Consider the following 16,001-nt stretch of genomic DNA (forward strand, 5'->3'; position numbering starts at 1 on the left):
AGCAAAGAATAGCAAACTAAAGAAAGGGAAAAGATATGGAGGATAAAATGTCAAAGTCTCTTACGCATGTAATTGGAATCCCAGACAGAAAGGGGAGAGGGAATTGGGCAATACTTGAAGAAATTCTGGTAACAAGGGATATTAAGCCACATGTTCCAAAAGTCCTTTGAACTCCAAGCAAAATAAATCTACAACCAGGCCCATATAGTAAAGTTCCTGAAAGCCAAAGATAAACAGAACATCCAAAGGCAATTATCAAACAACTGGACTAATATCTAACTTCGCAAAAGAGAGGATGGAAATAAAAAGACAGTACAACAGAATAGCTTCCGACCAAGGATTCTAAACCCAGAGAAAATGTATGTTTCAAGAATAAAGGTTAATTGAGAACATTTCAGACCAAACAAAGCAAACTTCACCACCAAAAAATGCTGGTGTTCTTCAGATGGGACATTGATCCCAGAAAGAAGATCAAAGATGAAGGAAAGAATTAAAAGCAAGGTAAATAGTAATTGTTGGATAAATGTAAATGAGTATTGATGGTACAAATTAGTAATGATGACTGTAATAATAATGTACTATGGGAGTTAAGAGATACTTAGAATTAAAACAGGGAACTCTGCTCAATATTATGTAACAACTTAAATGGGAAAAGAATTTGAAAAAGACTAGATACACGTATATGTATCACTGAACGACTTTGCTGTACGCCTGAAACTAACACAACATTGTTAATCAACTATACTACAATATAAACTAGAAAGTTTAAAAAATAAATAAATAAATAAAAATAAAATCTCTGTAAAAAAATTAATAAAATAAAATTGAGGTAAATTAAAGTATGCTAATGTTTTTCCATTGTCATGGAGAATAAAAGCACCAATTCACATTAAACTTTGGTAAGTCTCAGTGATGCCCGAGAGTCAGGAAGTGAGGTGAGGCCTGTGGTTGTCCCCGCTGACTGTCTGGAGAGACTTTCCAGGCCACAGTGCACAACCCAGCAGACTCCCTGAGTGGAGGACACAGAGCTGAGAGTCCTGGGAGGCCAAGCATCTAGTGTTTCCAGGGCAGGGTCCTGGAGAGGAGAGAGCTCCACACGGGGAACGCTCTAGAGACCTCCAGAGGGAATCCCTCAAGTCTTAAGCTGAGTATTGATCTGCTCATGCGTAAGAGGCTGGGTCAAGAACATTAAAGGACTTGAGGGAATGATACCTGGAGCTTCCACGGGGCTGAGAGGAGTGCCTGTTCCCACCAGGCAGACAGGAAAACCTAAAAACTCAAGAGGGCTCAGAAGGGGTTTACCTCAATAGTGGAGAAAACTAGCAATTCACTAAATGCTGCTCTTGTCCTCCGCAAGCCAGCTTACAAACAAGACTTAAAAGGACCAAACTGTTTCTGAATAACTTAACTGATCCTAGAATGAAACTCAAGAACATTTATAGAAATAGGAACATACCTCACATCCAACAGAGTCATCAACAAAATTACCGGGCATGAAAAGAAGTATTGGAAGACAAATCTCTATGCAGCTCTTGTGTTCCTGCATGTTTTATGAGCAGAGGTCCTTACTGCCTTTGTTTTGGCCAATCTTTTCTAGGGTGTTTGTACAGGCACACCTTGGAGATATTGTGGGTTCTGTTCCAGACCACTGAAATAAGCAAATATTGCAATAAAGCAAGTCACATGAAGTTTTTGGTTTCCCAGTGCATATAAAAGTTATGTTTATACTATACTGTAGTCTATTAAGTATGCAGTAGCATTATGTCTAAAAAAACAATATACATACCTTAATTTTAAAAAGACTTTATTGCTAGAAAATGCTAACTATCTTCTGAGTCTCCAGGGAGTAGTGATCTTTCTGCTGGTGGAGGGTCTTGCCTGGATGTTGGTGGCTGCTGACTGATCAGGGTGGTGGTTGCTGAAGTTTGGGGCGGTTGTGGCAATTTCTTAAAATAAGACAACAATGACATTTTCCACATCACTGACTCTTCCTTCCATGAACGATTTCTCTGTAGCATACAGTGCTGTTTGATAGCATTTTACCCACAGTAGAACTTCTTTCAAAATTGGAGTCGATCCTCTAAAACCCTGCCACTGCTTTCTTAACTAAGTTTATGTAATGTTCTAAATGCTTTGCTGTCATTTCAACAATCTTCACAGCATTCACCAGAATTAGATTCCGTCTCAAGAAACCACTTTCTTTGCTTTTCCATAAGAAGTAAATCCTCATCTGTGAAGGTTTGATCCTGAAATTGCTGCAATTCAATCACATCTTCAGCCTCCACTTCTAATTCTAGTTCTCTTGCTATTTCTACCACATCTGCAGTTATTTCCTCCACTGAAGTCTTGAACCCCTCAAAGTCATCCATGAAGGTTGGAATCAACTTCTTCCAAATTCCTGTTAATGTTCACATTTTGACCACTTCCCATGAATCATGAATGTCCCTAATGGCTTCTCAAATGGTGAATCCTTTCCGGAAGGTTTTCAATTTATTTTGCCCAAATCCATCAGAGAACTAACTATCTGTGGCAGCTATAGCCTTATGAAGTGGATTTCTTAAATAATGGGACTTGAAAGCTAAAATTGCTCCTTGACCCATGGGCTGCAGAATGGATGTTTTGTTAGCAGGCATGAAAACAACATTAATCTCATTGCACATCTCCATCAGAGCTCTCGGGTGACCAAATTCATTGTCAATGTGCAGTAATATTTTGAAAGGAATCATTTTTTCTGAGCAGTAGGTCTCAACAGTGGGCTTGAAATATTCAGTAAAGCATGTTGTAAACAGATGTGCTGTCATCCAGGCTTTGTTGTTCCATTTATAGAGCACAGGCAGAGTAGATTGAACATAATTCTGAAGGGTCCTAGGATTTGGGGGATGGCAAATGAGCATTGGCTTCAACTTAAAGTCACCATCTGCATTAGCCCCTAACAAGAGAGTCAGGCTGTCCTTTGAAGCTTTGAAGCCAGGCATTGACTTCTCCTCTCTAGCTATAAAAGTCCTAAATGGCATCTTCTTCTAATAGAAGGCTGTTTCTTCTGCATTGAAAAGCTGTTGTTTAGTGTAGCCACCTTCATTAATAATCTTAGCTAGATCTTCTGGATAACTTACTGCAGCTTCTACATTAGCACTTGTTGCTTCACCTTGTACTTTTATGTTATGGAGGTGAATTTTTTTTTCTTAAACCTCATGAACCAATCTCTGCTAGCTTCAAACTTTTCTTCTGCAGCTTCCTCACCTCTCTTAGCCTTCATAGAATTGAAGAGAGTTAGGGCCTTGCCCTGGATTAGGCTTTGACATAAGGGAATGTTGTGGCTGGTTTGATCTTCTGTCCAGACCACTAAAACTTTCTCCATATCAGCAACAAGGCTGTTCCACTTTCTTATTATTCATGTGTTTACTGGAGAATCACTTTTAATTTCCTTCAAGAACTTTTCCTTTGCCTTCATAACTTAGCTAACTGCTTAGTGTGAGAGGCCTAGCTTTCAGCCTGTCTTAGCTTTTGACACGCCTTCCTCACTAAGCTTAATCATTTCTAGTTTCTGATTTAAAGTGAGAGACGTGTGACTCTTCCTTTTACTTGAACACTCAGAGTCTGTTGTAGGGTTATTAATTGGCCTACTTGACAAAACACAGGAAAGTATGACCTATAGGAGAAGAGATATCAATTAACAGAAATCAATCCAGAAATGGCACAGATGGGGCAATAATATGAAAAGCCATGTTAAAAATTATTAATTGTGTTCCACATCTTCAAGAAGCTAAAAGAAGGATCACCATGTTCATTAGAAACATGGAAGATATAAAAAGACCCAACTTGAATTTCTAAAGATTCAATGTACTCTGTTGAGTGTCTGAGATGAAAATTATACTTGACGGGAATAATGGCATATTAGACAGTGCAGAAGAAAAGATTAGTGAATTTGAAGATATAGCTATAGAAACTATCCAAATTCAAACACAGAGAGAATAAATGACTGAAGGAAATGAAAAGAGCATCAGTGAGCCATGGAACAACTTCAAGAGTGATTCCAAATACAATAATCATGAACTGGAATCTCTCAAGGAAGGCATGGGAAAGGGAGACAGAAAAAAATATTTGAAGTAATAGTTGCTGAAAATTTTCAGAAACTTTATGAAAACTATGAACTCACATATACAAGAAGTTCTATGACCCCAAAGCACAAGAAACATAAAGAAAATTATACTTAAGCAAATCACAATCAACTTGCTCAACACCAGTGATAAACAGAAAGATCTCAAAAACAATCAGATGAAAAAGACAATTTACATACAGAGAAACAAATATAAGGATGAAGCAGACGTCTCATCAGAAATTGCAAACTACAATTACAGGCAAAAACATGGATGAATCTCACAAGCTTTATATTAAACTAAAGAATGTACAAAAGCGTGTATATTGTACAAGTTCATCTATGTCAACTTCGAAAAGCAGGAAAAATAACTGATATTTAGAAAGATGTGCTTAAGCAGTAAAATGGTAAAGAGAATGTAGGTAGTGATTACTATGACAGTCAGGGTGTTGATTGAACTTGGGTGACTGGGGAGGAGATACTGATTGAGCTGTGAGCTGGGCTTCTGGGCTGGATGGTTATCATAAGGATGTATAGTTTTTCTACCTGCTTTTGGTTATTTAATTGAGCTCTGCATATCGTTTGTGTACTTTCCTGTACGTATGTCATATTTTGATACAAGAGTTAAAAGAGGAGGAAAGAAAGGGAGGAAATAAGGAAGGAAATAAGGGAGAGAGTAAAGAAAGGAAATTTCAGTAGCAGAGTTTGTAAAACAAAGACTCTAGTGGGGAGCAGGGTGGGTTGCAGCCAATGCTGACTTCGATAAAGATAATAAAAAACTAAAAATCCTGCTGTGCTACGGGTTTTGACAATATAAGTTAGGTTTAAGAATAACTTTGAGGGACTTCCCTGGTGGCACAGTGGTTAAGAATCCGCCTGCCAATGCAGGAGACGCTGATTCGAGCCCTGGTCCGGGAAGATCCCACATGTCACGGAGCAACTAAGCCTGTGCGCCACAACTACTGAGCCTGTGCTCTAGAGCCCGCAAGCCACAACTACTGAAGCCCGCGTGCCACAACCGCTGAACCCCATGCACATAGAGCCCGTGCTCCGCAACAAGAAAAGCCACCGCAATGAGAAGCCCACGCACCGCAATGAAGATTAACCCCTGCTCGCCGCAACTAGAGAAAGCCCGTGTGCAGTGATGAAGACCCAATGCAGCCAAAAATTTAAAAATAAATAAATTTATAAAAGAAGAAAGAATAACTTTGAAACATTTTATGATCATTACAAATAGAATTAAATCACAAAATGAAATGAATAAATCTTATTTTCTAATTTTCCCTGAAGATCATACCAAACATGAGGGTACATTCAGTAATGCAAATAAAAATAATAAATAAGTAGCAGTATAACAGAAACACAGTATATCAAAGAAGATGACAGAAACACAGGCAAATAATTACGACAGTAAATGTAATTAGGTTACTTTACTGAGTGTAAAAACCACTCAGATTGAATTAATTTCAATAAAATAGTAAAGCTTTAAAAATGCAAAGTTAGAAAAGAAGTATATTTGGGAAATGAGCATCAAAAGAAAACATGGAAAACTACTTTAGGATCTCTCCAGTTAGAATTCTAGCAAAAAATCTCAAGTGAGAAAGAGTTGGTCATTTTATATCGATAAAAATTTAAATCTCTGATTAAATATAACAATGATGGGTTTTTATGTGTCAGATGATATAGAAAGATACAATATGAATAAAATCCAGTTGGGAATGAGATGGGGAATTCACAGATATGATATTACCCATCAATGACAGAATAAATATACTAAAAATGACATGGAATCTTTGAAAAATGTGATTAACAGTGTAGTCCTACTGGAGGGTTAGACAGGCGGATTAGTGAAACAGAACAAAGAATTTGGAAATAGACCCCAGCAGATCTGAGATTTCAGTACATATTCAGGCTGACATTTTAAAGACAGATGACTCAGTAAATGTCATTAAGGCAACTATTTGGCCATTTGGAAAAATAAACTGAATCCCAATCTCATTCCTTATGCCAATTTAAATTCCAAAAGGAGCAAAGATGAAATGTAAAACTGAAACTATAAATATACTAGACTAAAGGAACCAAAGGGTGTATTTTTTTTTTGAAATAAGGACTGCTTTTTGAAATGTGAATATATACAGACACATGATTGTATGCTTATGTATTGTAAAATACATGCACATACATATATATCTGCACTGTGTGTGTTCCTATGTCCATATATGTCATAAAAGAGGAAAGTGGCTAAATCTGAATATATAAATTTTGACATGATAAATAAAGGTTGTAATCAAATTCTAAAGAAAAACTGTTAGGAAAAGTATTCTCAGCCTAAATGACAAAGAATTAATTTTCTTATTACAAAAATAAAGACCTCATAAATCAATAAGAAAAAAAAAAATAACCCAAGAGGAAAATGGGCAAAGGACTCACAATTCACAGAAGAAGAAATACAGTCATTATAAACATGAAGAGATGACCTATCTCTTCATTCCTTGAAGAGACGCAAATAAAACATGATTTCAGTGTCTTCTCCTTTTGAATATCAGATGTTTAATAAGTAGGATTGAAAATACACAGAATTGGTATGAAGAGGGTATCCAACATGCTCACACACCATTGGTGGGAGATTAAAGGGCATAACCTCCTCATTAGCAATTTTGACAAAATGTAATAAAAGGGTAAAATGTTTACACTTTGATCCAAAAATTATGCTTTAAGAATTCATCTTAAAGTAACACCTACCAAAAGTAGAGAGGTAGGTATTCACAAAAATGTTCATTGCAGTACTGTGTTTGTTGGCAAAAATAAAAAAACAAAAGGGCACATCCAAAAATATGTCCATAACATGGAATATAATGCATCTTATAAGATTTCTGAAGAAATTGTAATGACAGTGTAAGCTGCTTATAAAAATGTAAACTAGAAAAGCAAGAATCAAAGTGTAAATTCATTTCAATTCCAGGATACGTTTATATATTTCTGTATATTGTGTATGTTTGTGCATATATAAGTGTGTGTGTATATAGTTACATATTTTTTATATTCAGACATACACAAAGGCACACACGTACATACAGATAAATATATTTGTATACATATATATACATGCGTGCATATATACATACACACATGTACAAGAGAATAACAGTTTACAGTATTAACAGTGGCAATCCCGTAGTTGTAAAGTTATTCATAATTCTCAATATTTGTAAGTGTTTCTATAAGAAAACTGACTTTCTTTTGTAACTACGAAAAAGCATAATCGTAGAAATAATTTACATTAGGAAAGTAAATTTTATTGGCCCTAGGAGAACTCTAAGGATAGCTTAGAAGATAATCAAATTCACACTAACCTAGGTTTAACTTTACTCTTAATCTGGGGTACCTTTAGACAAGCAGAATTTTGAATAATAGCAGCAATCAAGTTGCAAGCTTAACAAAAGGGCATAATTTCTTTTATCTTTAAGAGAAGCATCGAAGAAACAAAGTCTTGTTCTTAGGAAGATCTGAGCATCTAATAACCTATAAACAACAAAACTATATTGTTGTTGCTATTGTTCAAAAACAGTCCATTTATGAAGTGAGTTTAGGTTTATCCTCCTCTAGAAATGTTTAATTCCAGACTGATGTTCCCAGACCGATTTTTATGCAAATTAATTAAAGCATTAGCTTGAGCCAAACTTAATTACCAGGCCTCCAAGAAACAATCATGTGATCTATTTCTAAAGAAAAGTGAATGGATTTTTGGATTATCTATTCTAATGGTCCCCTCCCATTAGTATGGATGATTGAGTTCGCTGTATAAAAAATATACATATAAACTGTGGGATCCTTTATGTTCTTTTGTTTCTTCTGCCAGGAGGGATTAGGGCAAAGGACAGTGGGTGGAATTCAACCAGACTGAATGTAGAGAGGCAAACATAAAGCGTGCTCCCATGGGGTCAATAAAGCAGGATGGACTGTGGTATTTCTGAGTGGCTGAAGAGAAAGGCAGATGGGCTGAGTCATCATTAACACACAGCAGGCCTGGGTGCAGGGCACGGTGCTCACACATACCCCTCCTGCATACAATATGCCAGATCCTGGCGTGGCTCAGGCATGAGCAAGTATGAGCATTCTTGGATTTCAAAGCTGAGAACCTCATTGCTTTCCCCATTTTTCACTAACTTAATTTCAGAAAAATGAGAAAAAAAAAATATGCATTTTCGTCTCAAGAGAAGATTGCCAAAATATGTAAAGCACATAGGTGAAAACAGATGAAGGGTGAGGCAAGTGAAAAGGGCAGAGGAGAGGAATATTCCAAAAGAGCTTTGCAATGGCCTCTTATCCTCAAAGTGAAGCGCCAGACCTTACTGGTAGGCGAGAAAATCCCTAGTATTCATCAAAGCCTTAGGCTACCACCCCATGTGGTCCCACCCGATCTGCGGTGCCCCAGGCCCTGGTGAATTGCGATCTTCCTATTCCTGATGGACTTCCTCTGAAAATGTATCGAATGGAGCGCTGGGACTGGAGACACACTGCAGTAAAGTGGCTGCTTCTACTCTCCGAATGCCCTGCTCTTCCCCATCACTGTACAAAGCCAGATCACAGATAATGAGCTAAGGTCCCAGCAATGACTGGGAGGAGGTGTGATGGTCGGTTCCCCATCAACAGTGACAGAGAATGAGGCTCACTCAAAAGAGTGAAGGTTCCCTCCACATCATCCTCCCAGGAAAACAAATGCCAGGGATGACTAGAAACTTTACCAGGAGACATATCCTTATATAATGCCAAAGATAGAGGGACTCTAAGATAGTATCTAGTTTTTTGGCCTTTTTTTCTAAAGATAATAAAATTGAAGCCCAAAGAGGTTGTGATTTGCCTAAAACATTCAATTCTTCTTCCAAGGTTCTTTGCAATAAATGTAGTATATGAAGCATCTAGTAGCCTTAGTGCTTTGTTGCTAAAGGTACAATAGGAAGTAAGTTACAGTTCCTAATTACTATTTAGAGACATGGATGAATACTATAACAGAGGGCCAATTAAATGGACATTTTTGGATCACTCCTTATTAGTAGGTGCTAGGAAGAGAAATGAATAAAACAGTATTTATCTTCACAGTGCTCATACCCTGATAAGGGAAACAAACACAGATACAGCTATATTACAGTGCGATGAGGAGAATAATAAATAGGTGAATAGGCAAAGGGACTCAATATGCAAAGATGTGATCACTCTATATGGTACCCAGAGGTGAAAAGGATGGAAATGGGTTTTGGGGGGAAGATTTTGCATGACTTTCTGCTCCATATAAAGACTTTTGTGACAAGTAGTATCACAACATAGTCTAAAGAATAAAGGGCACAAATGGAATTCTCATACATTTCTGGTGGCACTATAAAATGGAACAGACTCTTCAGAGCACTGTTTTTTCAGGAACTAGTAAAGCTAAACATGTGTGTTGCCTGTTACTTAACAGTCTCACTCCTGTGTTTATACCCAAGTGATATGAGTACATATGTCCATCAGAAGACATGTACAAGAATGTTTTTAGCAGTGTTATTCATTTAGCCCCAAACTGAAACATATTCCTACAATGGAAGAATATACGTCAGTGAGAAAGAATGGACAATTGATGCATGCAGTGACTAGGATTAATCTTACAGAAAACAAGTATAAAAAAGTAAGATACAAAAGAGCACACACTGTATGTTCTGTTTATATGGGCTGGGTACATACGCTTGTCTCACAGGAGCCAGTGCAGGTCACATGGTCACAAGCAGGGAATGAGGACCCTCTTACAGAAGTAGAGACAACTTGGAAAAATGATACATCTCCCACAGGGACAGACCCAGACAAAGAGCCCAAACACGTCTGCTTCACCTTCGTGCCTGTAACCTCTGGCTCTGGAATTTTTTTTTTTTTTTTTTAAATTCAACAGTTAGATATCCTTAGCATAAAATCTTTCATTAAAATGATGCAAAGTGGACAGATTTCAATTTCTTCTCTTAGCACTTAAATGTTCTAGACGCCACAGGGGAGAGGAGAACCCAGGGGGGGCAGAAGTAGAACCATTCCTAGATAATCAGCCTTGGAGTAATCAAGAGCTGGCTGAATTCTCTCCTGACTTTTGCTATATTTAGTAGGTGTTTTATGAGAATGGTTGAGCTGTTAGGTGACCCCCATCCCTGTGTGCTCACATTACTAAAGTTTTATTATGCTCTCTTGATAGAAGAATGAAAGTACAAGCAGTGTTTTAATTTTCTAGGAATCCTCAAGATGGGAAATATCTATATAATAAAGGGAAATTGGATGTAACCTCTGCAACCCAGAAATTATTTAAAATTTCAAAACAGCCAGGTTGTATCCGTTGATGTTCAGTGTATTTATAAGCTAAATATTAATTATACTAGTCAGTTCAAAGAAGAGGGTTTTGCCTACATTATTTGGATATTTCTCATAAAATAATTGATATAATTTTGATGATTTGCAAAATGACATCTTCACCCTCCGCTTTGGTTCAAAACTGTTGTCTACCTCTCCAGGCATGATCAAAGCATGGTTTCTGAAATGTTTGCCTTTTTAAACCAGGAATAAAACTATGGTCATGCATATCACATTTATTTTTCAATCACTGTTCTTAACAGGACAAAAGAATGATTCAATGAAGAATGAAATAAAAATTGAGGCAGAGTCCCAGAGCTCATATATGGAAACAGAAGGTATTGAAACCAGAATATATTGTTATCTGAGAATGACGTGAAACTGTGGGTCATGACTTCTATATATACTGGTGTGTATGAGTGGGGTGCGTGTATGCTTTCAGCAGTGATTACTAGACAATGGCGGTAGTGTTCTGCTTTGTTTGCCTGTTGAAACTTGGAGGGGAAAAAAGAACTTTGTGCTTTAGTCACTGTTTTCTCAATGATTCCAACTAAAACATCCCTGAGTATCCTTCTGTCTCATTCTATTTAGAGCTTTCATCGAACCAAGAAGATACCATGATCGTGGAGCAGCAAGAAGTGATTCCACTAACAGATGACCAAGAAGAAGAAGAAGGTGAAAAAGGTAGGACTGCTCTTAAATTAATCCATCAAGAATAGAGAGTTTCTTTGGATTCCTGCCTAGAATTCAACCATCAGAGTTATCCTCATGAAACTGCAGTCGGTCAAGGGGCAAAATGAACATTTCTTTAATTCTAAACCTACTTTTGAAAGTAGAATAAAATCCGGAAGTAGCAAAAGAAGATACTTGTAACAGTTTTTCGTCCTTTCAAAGAATATGAGGATGTTTTTATTATTCATTTAGATTTGATTTGTTAAAATCATAGTTTTGAGAAAGCCTCTAAGAAATAGAAATTATGGGCTAGACGGATAAAAGTCCTAGAAAATCTGAAATGGCTTTAAAACAAATAGATGAACCATTTTGTATTGATTTCATTCTGTCATCCTTCATGCGGTAGTGACGAAGGAAGCAATTTGTGTAAAATAAGCACATTATATGAGCCTTCTAAATGATAAGTTTGCCCAATAATATTAGGGTACAATTATCTTGAATACTGTTTAAAAAAATAAGATGATTTCAGAGGACATAAGAAGAATGAACACTTGGTAAATTTTAAAGCAGCATTTGGGGCAAGAAATCAATATATTAGAGTAAAGGCAGACATTTTAAAAAGTCTTTAAAAAATTATCAAAGAAATTTATTATTTATTAAAGAACTTAAAGAATTTCATTTTCCAGTATAAAGCAATCTCTTAAAAGGAGCTAAAATGTGAAATAAAAAAGGAAATGATCTCTTCTGCTGTATCATAAATCATACTGATCTTAAATAAAAATGTGTTTGCAAAGTAGTTACAGGGTAATAACTTGACAGGCCTTGTTCACAGAACACAGGAATCAATTTTGTTTTCAAATGAAAACACAGACATGATCTCAATTGTGAAATAAGGTCAATAGTAAGCACAGCTTCCAAATTATGAACTCTTTTTGGCAGCTGCGTTGACACAGTTTAATTACTAAGTCATGTTAATGATTTTGACATCCTTTTTTAGTTTCCACTGCATTTAGAGCACAATATTCTTCTATATCTATGCCTCTAATGACCCTTTCTCTAATTGCAAATCCTAGTTCAGCTTCATGACACCATGTTCCTGGCAAGTCAAGTAAATGGTATATTTGGAGAATTTTATGTCTGACTCTGATAATAGAAAATTGATACAACCCTTACTTGAAATACAGATACATGGCCTTGCTCCTTTGTTATTGAACACCAGTTCATATTCCCCTCTCACAGTGAAGCCAAACAAACGGAAACATCAGAGTTTTGAGCAAAGAAAGGTTTATCAAAGGGCCGTGAATGGGTGGCTCGTGTTCAAAACATTCCGAACTCCCTGAGGGGTTTCAGCAAAGCATTTTTAAAGGCCAGAGAGGGAGGGGCGTCGAAGGGTCTGTGATCAGCTGCTGCACAATTCTCTGATTGGTTGATGGTGAGGTAACAGGGTGGTGTCCCAGGAGTTAACATTATCAATCCTTAGGCTCCAGAAGGTCTGGGGGCTACGCGCTCATGATCACCAAGTAGTTAATTTCTTCCCTTTGGTGGTGGTTTTTAGCATCTGAAAAATTCAGGAAATATGCATGAGATAGTCTTATCTGGGTACTTCAGAGAGGAGCTACTGAGGAGGATATGGGGGAAGGGTCTGTTCCAGGAAGGCCCCATAGGGTCCTGCTCGGTTATACATTCAGTTGTACTTGTAAAATATAAAATAGAGGATATTGCATCTGCCTGCTTAATTTCTCTGTAGCAGAAATTATTTACTTTGTACGTTGTGCCTCAGGACATGCAAATGAGGAACATCAAACAACTGGTACATTGTCCTCTTTTTAACTTGACCTACAAGGGAAAAAGCTCGTGTTCAGCACACATTGACTTGTCATCCTTCTCCCAGTGGCTTCTCCAAGATGTAGGACTCCTCCAGTTACTGAAGAGTTCAGTTCTCCCTCGTAAGGATGCCAATCCTCTTCTGCAAATGGAGGAATGGCATGTGGGAAAGAAGCAAGATCAAATTCCGCTACTTGCTTGTAGCAACTTTTTTTAAAATTAATTAATTTATTTATTTGTTTTACTGGCTGCCCTGGGTCTTCATTGCTGCACGCAGGCCCTCTCTAGCTGCAGCCAGAGTGCTACTCTTTGTTGCGGTGCGCTGGCGGCTTCTCCCACTGCGGAGCACGGGCTCCAGGCGCGTGGGCTTCAGTAGTTGTGGCTCGTGGGCTCCAGAGCACAGGCCCAGCAGCTGAGGTGCACGGGCTCAGTTACTCCGCGGTATATGGGCTCCTCCCGGACCAGGGCTTGAACCCGTGTGTCCCGCACTAGCAGGAGGACTCCTAACCACTTGCACCACCAGGGAAACCTCTTGCTTGTAGCAACTTTGAAGTTGAATTTCTTTGTTTAAAATTTGACTTTTCACTGTCGGAGAGTAATAATGCTTATGGGCTTGAATTAACTGAGTTTTCCCTTCTTTACCAGAGATAATTAACTTGGCCCTGCCTTGAATATTTCTGTTTAAATTCGAAATAACTTAAAATTAACCACCTTTATCATCTTATTCGTTGCTTCAAAGTAAGAGTTAAAAGCTGTTCTCTTACATATAAAGAAAGTAACCAAAGGAAAAGGAAGCAATGTAGATTTGGGGTGCACTGCAGCAGCCCTGCCCCCTGCTGACAAGCTGGGTGACCTGGGGCAGATTATTTAATCTTTCAATGCCTCAGTTTCCTCATCTGTAAGAGGTGATGACAGATATGCTTGTGATGAAACTTTAATGAGTAAAGTGATGTAAAGCAATTCCAACAATACCTGACACATAGAAAGCACACCTTAAGTGTTTAGTACTTATCATAATTGGATAAATTGACGACAAAATCAAGAGAATCCACATGTGGAGTTCCCCAAGTCCATTCCTAACTATTTTGAAGCCATAAAAATTTCATATAGTCTACATTATCCTTCAGCAGCAAATTGTTCTGCCCATTTTGTTATCAGTACCATCTCCTGCAGGCTGTTTCAACATGTATATTTAATACAGAAAGATAGAACAATTAATGAAAGGTGAGGTGGGAGACGTTTCTGTGTATTCAGAAAAAATTTTTTTTTTTTTTTGGTCAAGATCTCAATCTTCTGTTTGAGAAATGCTGATTCAACCATAATTTTTATTTTTAAAAGAAGATGCCATTGATTTATTGGTAGATCCACAGAATAAAAGTAGTAAATAAATTCAAAGTCATAGAATGTTCTTTTGCTTTCTTTTGTTTCCTATGGTTACTGAAGAGTCTTGTTTGAAAATATTTTGAGAACATAGCTCCAGGTTTTGTGTATATTCACAGTGTCTCTTAATGGAAAGTTGCATATACGCATTAAGAGCTACTCTTACCTGCAAAAAAAAAAAAAAAACAAATGAGTACTCTGTTAAATTTGTAGGGATATTCTTTACAGCGTTAGGAATATTGGTTCTCTTTTCTTTTTTTAAATTAATTTATATATTTTTGGCTGTGTTGGGTCTTTGTTTCTGTGCAAGAGCTTTCTCTATTTGCGGCAAGCGGGGGCCATTCTTCATCGTGGTGCGCGGGCCTCTCACTATCGCGGCCTCTCTTGTTGCGGAGCACAGGCTCCAGACGCGCAGGCTCAGTAGTTGTGGCTCACGGGCCTAGTTGCTCCACGGCATGTGGGATCTTCCCAAACCAGGGCTCAAACCCGTGTCCCCTGCATTGGCAGGCAGATTCTCAACCACTGCACCACCAGGGAAGCCCAATATTGGTTCTCTTTTGAGAATCTTTCTAAGGAGACAGAAAGTGGTTCCTTTCAAAAAATTCCAGACCAGGAAAAATGTATAACCTTTTTGTCTCATTTCACAGCATTCTATATAAGATTAGAAAATGTAGATAATCTTTAGGATGTGTCTTTGATGGCTCCCAGGTGTATGGGCACAGATGTTGTAACATTAAGTTTTGAAGTTAGCTCTACCAAAATATGGGTTTTGAAGAGAAGAGAAAATATTCAGCAGAAGTTCATGCTGATAAAATTACACAATAGCACAATGGACATTTCCCTAGGAGACATGAAACACAAAAATTTCAACAGGCATTAAGTGAGGTTCCACATATGGCAGCTTTTCTCATATAGCCACATTGCCTCTTCCTAAATGAGTCCGGTTTTATGCTTTCCCAGCAGGATCTGCAGCACATATGAAATCCAGTAAAATAACATCATTTAGGTTAATAACCAAATAGGAAAGTAATCTTATAGGTGATCTCCTCTAAAAAGATCTCATGTTTTAGCATAAAATGTGACTTTAGCCAGCATTAAAATGTTTTTTCTGAAGATTTCTATTTCTAGTGGAATTTAGAAATAGTTCATGTAAAATCTTAACTAGATCAACATTGTATCATTATTATATCACATAATTTTAACTTATGTTTCTTAGAAATATATTGGACTTTCTCTCCAAGTGTTATACAGAATGCATGCATTCCAATTATTTTTCTTGGATCCAGCAATAAGTATAATATGGAATAAAAATCCTTTATCTTGGGCTGATCAAAGTGTTGATGGAGATTTAAAGTATATTATGGTATAAGATCTTCTTGGAAAAAGATGGATATTGACAGGCATGCAAGTAGGAAGTGAAGTGTAAATCGGCAACAAGTATAAATTATCACATCCTTTGGCTCATGTTTTGGCCTCTGACGAGCAGGACCATGAGACTAAGTGTGCAGAGAACCATGGCTTCTTGCTCTGGCTATGTGGTTTCTGGCAATTTTTTACCTTTTATAAATCCCAGTTTCTGGGGTAGTAAAATGAGGGGCACGAACTCAATAATGCAGGGATGAGATTGTCCAATTTTATAAACTTTCTTGGAAGGCCAGCTCTGAAG

General features: G+C 37.4%; 1 protein-coding gene across 2 annotated transcripts in view; it reads left to right on the forward strand.

Annotated features, from left to right (window-relative positions):
* The window catches only part of MACROD2 (mono-ADP ribosylhydrolase 2), a 1,976,756-nt gene that overhangs the window by 1,881,699 nt on the left and 79,056 nt on the right, over positions 1–16,001 (forward strand). For both annotated transcript variants that reach the window (XM_059897602.1, XM_059897603.1), the window contains 2 exons: positions 10,723–10,797; positions 11,051–11,143. In XM_059897602.1, coding sequence (XP_059753585.1) covers positions 10,723–10,797; positions 11,051–11,143 — 168 coding nt within the window. The remainder of the gene's footprint in view (positions 1–10,722; positions 10,798–11,050; positions 11,144–16,001) is intronic.

The sequence above is a fragment of the Balaenoptera ricei genome, chromosome 15, assembly GCF_028023285.1.
Source record: "Balaenoptera ricei isolate mBalRic1 chromosome 15, mBalRic1.hap2, whole genome shotgun sequence".
Taxonomy (NCBI): domain Eukaryota; kingdom Metazoa; phylum Chordata; class Mammalia; order Artiodactyla; family Balaenopteridae; genus Balaenoptera; species Balaenoptera ricei.